Source organism: Triticum aestivum, chromosome 6D, assembly GCF_018294505.1.
Source record: "Triticum aestivum cultivar Chinese Spring chromosome 6D, IWGSC CS RefSeq v2.1, whole genome shotgun sequence".
Lineage (NCBI taxonomy): Eukaryota > Viridiplantae > Streptophyta > Magnoliopsida > Poales > Poaceae > Triticum > Triticum aestivum.
In genome coordinates, this window is record NC_057811.1 from 141,330,514 (window position 1) to 141,340,079 (window position 9,566).

At 45.4% G+C, this 9,566-nt stretch overlaps 1 protein-coding gene across 14 annotated transcripts; it reads right to left on the minus strand.

Moving 5' to 3' along the window:
* Positions 1-3,892: 3,892 nt before the first annotated feature.
* Positions 3,893-8,906, minus strand: LOC123144151 (uncharacterized). Of its 14 annotated transcripts, none has more exons than XR_006471301.1 (9): positions 8,571-8,905; positions 7,974-8,199; positions 7,695-7,747; positions 7,550-7,609; positions 7,363-7,468; positions 6,710-6,767; positions 6,191-6,259; positions 5,336-5,463; positions 3,893-4,291 (listed from the first exon to the last, which is right to left on the minus strand). XR_006471301.1 is itself a non-coding variant. In XM_044563197.1 (3 exons), the coding sequence occupies exons 1-3, from the start codon at positions 6,327-6,329 to the stop codon at positions 4,043-4,045; spliced, it is 516 nt and encodes a 171-aa protein (XP_044419132.1). In that variant the 5' UTR covers positions 6,330-6,703; the 3' UTR covers positions 3,893-4,042. The 14 variants fall into 14 exon arrangements, 1 of the variants encoding a protein (XP_044419132.1); XR_006471299.1 differs by having other exon boundaries at positions 7,363-7,432; positions 7,519-7,609; positions 8,571-8,903; XR_006471303.1 differs by lacking the exon at positions 7,695-7,747 and having other exon boundaries at positions 6,191-6,318; positions 7,363-7,450; positions 7,519-7,609; positions 8,571-8,906.
* Positions 8,907-9,566: the final 660 nt, after the last annotated feature.

Genomic DNA, 9,566 nt, shown 5'->3' on the forward strand with positions numbered 1-9,566 from the left:
AGCTTAAACCCTAGTTTATGAGTTGCTTCGTAAGGGGCTGATTTGGATCCATATGTTTCATGCTATGGTTAGGTTTATCTTAATACTTCTCTTTTAGTTGTGGATGCTTGCAATAGGGGTTAATCATAAGTGGGATGCTTGTCCAAGAAAGGGCAGCACCCAAGCACCGGTCCACCAACATACCAAATTATCAAAGTAACGAACGTGAATCATATGAGCGTGATGAAAACTAGCTTGACGATAATTCCCATGTGTCCTCGGGAGCGTTTTCCTTCATATAAGAGTTTGTCCAGGCTTGTCCTTTGCTACAAAAAGGATTGGGCCATCTTGCTGCACCTTATTTACTTTTGTTACTTGTTACCCGTTACAAATTACCTTATCACAAAACTATCTGTTACCGATAATTTCAGTGCTTGCAGAGAATACCTTACTGAAAACCGCTTGTCATTTCCTTCTGCTCCTCGTTGGGTTCGGCACTTTTACTTATCGAAAGGACTACGATAGATCCCCTATACTTGTGGGTCATCACATGACCAGCAGCCCTTGCCTACGGTAGCTCTTGGCTCTGCAAGAACTCGTGCATGCGTTCGTCCAAGCGCACGCTCGCGGTACATCTGGAGCGCGATCTCGAGCTCCAAGTTGGCTATTTCATCGGAGATCATCAGCTCGAGGATGCGACGGCCATGTTCCTCTACTGCGCCCCGGTGGACACCTGGGCCAAGGAGGCGGTTGAGCCTACCAACCAGCGCGTTGGCATCGAGCGGGCTGCACACAAGGCGAACGGCACAACCCATGCGAACGGTGCAAGTACGTCGCAGCCGGCCTCTGGTGCAAGTACGACGCAGAGGGCCTCTGCCCCCTCCTGGCGAGGAATGGGGGTATTGACGGGATGTGTATCCAGCTGCGACGCCCTGTCGACAGCAGCCAAGCGCCGATGGATCCGCTCTTGTTGTGCGGCACGTCGTGCCTCTTGTCGTGCGGCGAGCCGCAGTCTATCGGCGTGGACACACCTAGCTTGCTCTGCGCCGCGCCATCGATCATGTTGTGTGGCGAGCTGCAGCCTCTTGGCGCTGACAGCGCTGACATGCCTATCTTGATCCGCGGCGCTGAAGCGCCATGCGCCAAGGGTCTGCTCAACCCTGGCGATGACGCGCATCATGACGTCGTCCATCGCGTTGCTGGGGAGCGCCTCGGCCTCGACGGGCCATGGCGCCTGCTCGTTTTCCTCGTTGACGAGATTGATGGCAGAGGCGGCGCTTTGGTGGGTTGGCATGCTTGGGAAAGGTGGATGTGCTACAGGCTGCGCTTGTTGCCTCCGTGCGTCACGCGCCGCCTAGGTTTATGTGCAATATCGCTGGGTGACGGGAAACAGGTGAGGAAATGGCGGGAAACGGTGGCGTGTTCATAAAATGCCATCAATTAATGGAAACTTAGCATATAAGGAACATCGAGCTAGCACAAGAAGTAGATGATGATCAGATGAACACAGACCACACTAGGGAACCCGTCGGTGATGAATTCATCAATCGCAAACGGTTGTATACTAGCAAGTGTTTTCCCACAACACACATGGCTTATTCCATCACAAACAGGTCGGATGGATCAACTGTATGCCACGTATCGCACATTGTCAAAAAGTAATGCGGTAGACCTTATTTAACATGTGTTAAAAAAACAAAGACCTCGAGGTTAATTTAACTGATAGGATGGATCATAGAGGTCATTTAATTTGACCTGTATGACCCATCCCGTCAGATAATTTAACGTCAAGACAACTTCCCATCCAGTCACCCATCTGATGGCTGCTCCAGCCTAAGCATAGTTAACTTGAGAGTTCTCTTAGATGAGCTATTGGTGAAACAACTAGTCCTTGCTGATATAGGATACTTCTTCGTATCCTTATTGCGTACCCGGATGACCGCCCGCCGCCCAATGGCCGATAGATGTTGTGTAGACAAAGCATATCACATACGTGTTATTAGAAGCAATTGTCTGTGTTATTATCGGTCTTCGCACACATTTCTGATTACAGACCTGTTTGCCGCGTATCACACACATCTTGTTATATTGAACCGTTTCTGTTCTCTTGTCTCAACACAAACAGTTCATCCGAGTGAACCGCATGCCATATATCACACAGACCTTGATCTGGCTGACCGTTTCTTTTGTGTTTCCTAATCACAAACAGTTCATCCGAGTGAACCATATGCTGTATATCGCACACACCTTCATCTGGTTGCCAGTTTCTTTTGTTCTTCCTCATCACAAACAGTTAGTTGAACTGAACCGTATGCCCGTATTGCACACGCAACTAAAATCTGAACCGTGTTTGATGCATCCGTCATTGCAAACCTTTTGCACCTATTTTGACGGGTTTTTTACACCACTGTTTGCGATTATTGTATCGCACACAGTTTCATCAAAGTGTCTCTGATCGTAGTGTCGCGTTAGCAGCATCCTGAAGTAGTGAACAGTCAGTAACATTGGCTAAACTGATTTTAATTATTGTATTAGTTAAGCTAATTAGTGGAAGGGCCCCACATGGCAGTGGGCCATTAGGCCTAAACTAGAAGAGTGCCCGTGCGTTGCTACGGGCTATGATGTATATAAATGAATTGAACAAATGATTAGGGTCGTCTCCAAGTCCGACGCTCATTTCTCTCTTGTACGCCCGACCATGTTCGGACGTGAAACGGTTGCCTAGCGGGCTTCTCAAAATTCAACCGTCTGGACAGTTCATGCTATCCCAAATCCAGATCATATGTGTGAGAGGAATATGGTGGTCCGCCATGTTATCTTCAACACACTGGCCCAGCACAAAAAAAATAACCATCCCATGATGAGCCCTTCTCTTTTTTGGTGGACCCTCCTCTTCCTGTTCGGTATCCCGCCGAAGCGGGACATTGCTCGCTAGAACCCTCTCCTTTAAAACCAAATGATGCCCATATCATCTTCCCCATGACACCCTATCTCCTTCACGCCATATTTCCCCATGGACCGCCAAGGAGGAGTATCCCGCCAACCACCACGCTCTCTGCCTTGAACCCCCCTGCCCCTATTCGTGTCAATCCACCACCGCCTGTTAGGTCTATATGCATCCATCTCTTAGAAATGCATGTTAAACGCATTTTTAAATGTTATAAATAATTCCAAAAAAAAATCTCGTCTACAGCTCTGCAAAAATATGTGCGCGACACAAACTTTTGTAAAAATACATCATTTTATTTTGCCTCCACAAAAAAGACAAATTTCAATGGTTGAAAATAGTGTTCCATGAGACAGTTTTTTTGTCTTATTTGCACACGAAAAAAAATCCTTCAAAACTTTTGGTGTACACATAGAATGTGAAGCTGTACATGTGCAACAATTTTCAGATTTTTTTTTTAACTTATAAAGGTGTCTTTCGAAGTGGGTGCGGATGTACTTGGGTTCATCCATGTATTTTCCCGTCCAGAGTTAGCAGCATACAACTCATTTTGATCGTTCCCATGAAAAAATAGACAAGCTACCAGCCACACAGAAAATCAGGCCCCCAACGATGCTGTAAGGACCAGGCCACCTGAAGTCTCCCACAAACTACGTCTCCCACAAACTACAGTTCTTTCGCGGGGCGCGGCGGAGCTCGCCACCATGTCTAGTTATAATTAAACGTCCACAGTTGCATCTAATCAAGCTATAAAAAGGAAGACACCATCTAGCATATATCATGAGCGCATCACATATAACACAAGTATGCATACAGTCAAGGCATCCAAGAAATGTGTTGCATTTTGAGACAAACATAATTCATCTGTGTGTACTAATCAATAGTTAAAAAATAGCTAGAAATTATTTAGTCTAGCGGATAACTGGAAGTCCAGTCTACCAGGAAGCTAATCACAAAAACATGATAAAAATCATAACCATAGTCTTTCTATTCCTGGCAATTGATCATCCTATACAGGAAGATATCGTTCATATACCATTAGCAAATAATCTAGGCATATAGGTACAGAAGAGCCACAAGACTGATCTGAGTTTCAGCTGAACTTCAACCAATTGCTTACAGTCCAGAATAGAGTCGCAAAATTGCATCAAGAACAGGATCTGACACTTGCATTGTGGTGTTTTCCCACTGTATATCTGACACACACACTACATGCACTCTGCAGATATGTATCCAACCAGCATACTCTACGCTCACTGGATTTTGCGGACTTCTTGGCCATGTTAGGTAAAGAAGCTCCGTAAGTGTCATTTCGTAGCAAGATTGCAGCCACTCCTGCCTCCTCCTATATGTAGTACTTGAAACCTTCACATGAAGACTGTCATTAAGAAAATGGCTGTATCAAAGTGAATCTTGTGAAGAGAGTCAATTCAGCTCTAGTGTTCAATGTCACAATGTCAGAAAGCAAGCAATAATAATTCAGTTATATGATCAAGCCCTCAACCGGAACCCGCGACATGCCCCGACGCTCGGTCCCCATCCCGCACTGTTGTGGACATCCCCGAGGTGCCCCCAAGCCGACGCGTGATCTGGCTCCAGCGACCAGGCGCGTCCATCGATCGGGATCTTGGCCAGCGCCAGCGGGTCCCTTCAACACCGCCGCCCTCCGGAAATTTCTCACTCAAGAGAAATGGAAACTTCTCACTCAAGAGAAATTTTCTTTTGAAACTAAATAATATAGACTAAATTACTAACAAGATCAATGTTCTGACCATGAGATAGTTACAGTGCCCTCCATAGAAAAAAAGAACTTGAATCGGAGATCGGTATAAGTTATAGCTCTTTCACCGTCGTTGAAGAAAAATATAACTGTTGCACCATGCTAGGCACTCAGATAAACCCCAAACATATTGTATATTTATTGGAAGAAACTTCAACAATATAAGAAAATCTAGGGATCAAATGGTAAACTGTTTTAGGATCTTGCACAAGAAATCAGTAAAACTTGCAAAGTGCAATTGCAGATCCTGTCCTACTATTCTCAAAATTCAGAGATGTCATAAACTAAAGCCACTTCTGTTTAGGCTAAAACAGAGTGTCGTGATGTTTGTTTTGGGCGAATTTCTTTTGGCAAACTCAGTGATGCTGTAAAAAACCATAAACCAAAGCAAATGCATGCTGTTTGTTCACTTCACCTTTTATGTAGGATCTGCTGAACTGATAGAGTTCAATAATTGTATTTGGAATATGATATCATATATAGTAACTCATTGCCTGCTACCAATACAAGAAACCTCACATGAAGCATATGACAAGGTTTATCAAACAAGCAAGTAGGATTAACCTCCAGAAAATTACATCAAGATGGAAGCTTTCTATTTAGTAGACAGGTAGTTGATGGGATGTTACCTGCAGGACCTTGGTCTTTTCTCCTCTGAGATGAGCTGTGCCGCCATGACGGACAGTCCTTCCAGTTCCACATGCTTGGACGGCCAGTGCCATCCAACAGCAGGTGGCGTAGTGGAGGCATGGGTGATCTGCACACGCACACACATCTGCTAGGTCAAGCGCCAAGGGAGGTGGAGCAGACCAACAAAGAACTCGCCAGAAATTGTTTTTTTTCTACCTAATATCCTGCTCCCAAATACAAAGAAATTGTTATTTTTTTCAAAATAAGAGTTATATTAGCACGGGCACCAAGAGGAATGATATTGTATCATCTTCAGGGCATGCCTCACTGAAAGCAATTTTTGGTCGAAAGTAGCATGATCTAAATTAGCTGATGTGGGATCCTTCAGAACTAATTGGCTGACATAAAAACGGTTAAATCAATAACACAACAGAACAATAATTAAATGCATAGTTTTACTTAAAGGCATAGACCTGAAAAGTAGTCATCCAAACAATTAGACCTTGATTTGAGTATACCTACACTCAAACCTTTCATTAACAATCATCTTGTTGTTGGTCTGCACCATATGAACCCAAAGTAAGTTTTCCCGTTTACTTTTTGTTTTAATGCAAATGTGTAACAGAGAGAGGGTCTGAAAAGAGAGATAGTTCGCATGCATGTAAGGATGATTAGAGATAAGTATTAGTTTTTGAATCATTAGGCATCTATATATAAGGCATCTACTTCATATTTGTAATCCCTAATCTGAACCCTCTCACTACTGGTAATTACTCTCATGAAACCATATCAGACACACGACACTCATCATTAGTAATGACTGAACAAAAGAGGCATGAGAGTGTTTCAATAACCTGAATGATTGCTTAAACCAGAAAAGCAATTCCAACAGAAAGGCATGATCCTCTTCATTTTTCGATGAACTGAAGGACGAAAAGAAGTAACCAACAGAAACCTTAGCCGATGAAATAAGCGCCTTCTCCTTAAGTTCATATGAAAGAAATGGTAAATTAAATTTTCTCAAATTAATATTTCATGGCACCGATTTTATGCTCTACTATTTAGGATATGCCGAACCTACATAACATATAGGAATCTGATCATGACTAACTTTATATACCTATATATGACTACTCTACTACTCCAAAAATTAATAATGTTGTACTTATTAAAGTATAAGATTCTGTAAATTGCTCGAGCTAAGTAATCCAGATAGGTGAAGAGACAATCGATCAAAACATCAGTACATCACATTTATATAGGCAGTGCCTTCTGAACAAACCCTTACTAATGGGTCTCATTATCAGGAAACTCATGATTCCCAATAACAGACCACAATATTAATTTCTGCAGTAACGTAATACAGGATGTACCTTCAAATGTTGATTTTAGTCGCTTTCTTTAGATTTTCCTGCATTGACCAGCTTATCCCTGAAAGTAAAGTTGAATATCAGATTAGCAAATTAAAGATTGGAGCATCAGATTAGCAGCTATATATTGCAACTTGCAAGCATGCATTTTTAACTGTAAAAGAGCTAATAAAGTGTTTACTTCAAGAAAATACAGCAGGCCAAGCAAAAAATGTATATCTAAACGGTGAGCAAAAAAAGAAATATACTCTCCACAAATAAATGATCAAAGTTTACAAATGCTTGGCTTGTGAACTACTTAGTTACTCCCTGCTACTAAAAAAAGTCAACCATACAACTAATATGCCCAAGCTTGAGAGAGACACAATCCAAATGAATTGCCAAAGAGAAGAAAGAACTGCAGAAAAACATGAAAGATCCCCCTGTACAACAGATTGCAGAAAAGACCAATGCATTCTCAAATTATTTGCTCCTTCTGAGCTAAAAAGCTCCCTGCAGAGCAAATGGTCGAGCTGGCCGTAGGAAGGAACACACTAAAACATGCCAAGAAAAGTGCATTGGTAAAAACAAAACAAAAAGAAAATATAGGAACAACCAGGACGGGGTTAATGGTTTGGGAGTTGAGAGAGTTGATGGGAGGGACAACCGAAGCATACCTAGCAGAAATTCGCATCTGCTTTTCCAAGATGATGTGCTGCTCGGTGGATGATCATCATCATGCATCAACTGTAAAGGTCCTCCATTCTTATATGCATTCAGTTTCTGCAAGTTCAAAAGGTAGTTCTATATAATCACTAAACAGAGGCACTAACCTGATACTGAATTTATAGAATAAGTGCAGACCCTTTGTTGAGTCCTCTGCAATCTCAATACTTTGGATCCAACTAATGTTCTTGTCTTGCCCTGCAAATATATACATGATTCAGTCTATTTTCAGAAATTAGGATTTCTATTTTCTATGCGATCCACATAGAACATGAGGAATCACCTAAGCTTAGCTGCTGTATCAGACCCAGAACATTCACTAATGCAGTTAAATATCTGTACAAATATAAAGAACATGAACTTACAACTTAATGGTTCAGTATATGGACAAAAAGACCCACGTCTAGAGATCTAGAGAGAGAGGAACTAAAGGCAAACCATGAACCACGTGCAGCTCCTTGCTCTTGCTATGGTTCGTGTTCGACCCACTCCTTGCGTGCACCAACGACCTCATCCATGAGACAAGGGGGAAAAGAGAGGGGGGAGGAAGATAGAGACAAACCTGAACCGCCTCAATCTTCTTGCTCCTGCTGCTCCGACCAGCAAGTCTCCCTCCACGGCCGACCCCGCCCACATTCGCCACTGCACCAACTCCGCTGTTTTCCCCATCAAGGCAGAGCTCCCGTGAGCGTCTTGTTCGGAGGGGCTCTCCGAGGCCTCGAGGTCCTCATCAAGATATCATCCTCCGAGTACTTCACCCCATACTTATCGCCTACTGTTCTGTACACCTGAATTAACATTCAGAACACAAGCCATATTAGTCAAACCACCGTATGCATATCCAATTAACAGAGGAAAGGGAGATTTTTATCAGTAATTCGTTATGCATGGAGAAAAAAATCCACACAACCCAGAAATGAACAGCAGAAACAAATCTGCCCAGGTTCTCACAACCCGAATCTACGAACATACACGAATGGAACGGGCTACGGGAGCATGGATCAGGTCGTTCCAAACGCCACGCATTGTCTCAGCTTGTGCACCGCATAGAAAACATGTCGGCCTCCGTCAACCATGGGAACGGCCAGCAGAATCGAGCGAAACAAACAGAGGAACATGAATTGGAGCTGCGGTATATGGGGGAAGGGCGTAGGCCGACCTGGGCCATGGGCTCGGTGGGGGCGAGGAGGGTGCCGGCGGCGTCGACGAGGATGGCCTTGTGCGTGATGTCGCCGTAGATGGCCCGCCGGTAGTCGTAGTACTCCCGCGTGCCCATCGGCTCCCACCTCGCGCCGCCCGCCCCGACGACCGCCTCCGGGGCCTCCGTCGCGGCCGCCGGCGCGCTGGAGCCGGACCGCGGCCGCCGCCGCCGCCGCTGTGGCCGAGCGCAGGGGTGGGTGTGCTGCGCAGGGGTCGGCAGGTGTGGCGGCGGCTGCGACTGGAGACGGGAGACGAGGTAGGGCTAGCGAGGGATTGACAGGGGGAGTCCATGGGTTCTGTCGCGACGGTAAAACCAACGGAGGGGAGGTGATGGACGGAACGTTAAAAATACCAAAAAAAAAACGGACGAAAATGGTGGGACCAAAATTAACCGCGAAGACTATCAACTAAGACATTAGGAGTAGAGATTAACTGGCCTACCGGCCAGGGTCCAGATGGCAGTGACCCAGGGCGGTGGAGCTCCAATGACCAAAACAGAGACGGAGACGCACAACTTCGCCAGAAAAACGTTCACAGGGCACGGTTCGATGTGTGTGTGGGCATGTTCGAATGCGGGCACCATGCCGAGTCGAATGGTGGTGTTGACATTGGCTGGGATGGCCGGAGACGTCAACGACGTCGAGCGGAGGCACTGGTTGGAGTCGGGTGCGATGGCGAATGCCACTAGGGAGCACGACATGACGATCTGGGGGGGGGGGAGGGGGGAGGCAGCGTTGGCTTCCTGGGGAGCCCAGGAGCACGGTACAAAGCTCAGGCGTGAGCTTTGCCGACTGTGGCGATAAGCTTCGGCTCCTACGCTACGACGGCTACGGGCATAGAAACGAACGTGGCAGTGAGGGGTTTCGAGCGGGAGCTTATCGTGGAGCGCAAGAAATGCTTGTCGAGGGCCAGTAGTAGCAGATGGCGTCGAATTCGAAGAAAATCGTCAGCGGGG

Excerpts from the sequence above, each read along its gene's own strand:
- LOC123144151 (XM_044563197.1), bottom strand. The coding sequence starts at position 6,329 with ATGAACTTAAGGAGAAGGCGCTTATTTCATCGGCTAAGGTTTCTGTTG. Across the intron at positions 5,464-6,190 it reads TGGTTTAAGCAATCATTCAG|ATCACCCATGCCTCCACTAC; the intron begins GTTATTGAAACA and ends GTGCGTGTGCAG. Across the intron at positions 4,292-5,335 it reads AAAAGACCAAGGTCCTGCAG|GTTTCAAGTACTACATATAG; the intron begins GTAACATCCCAT and ends CTTCATGTGAAG.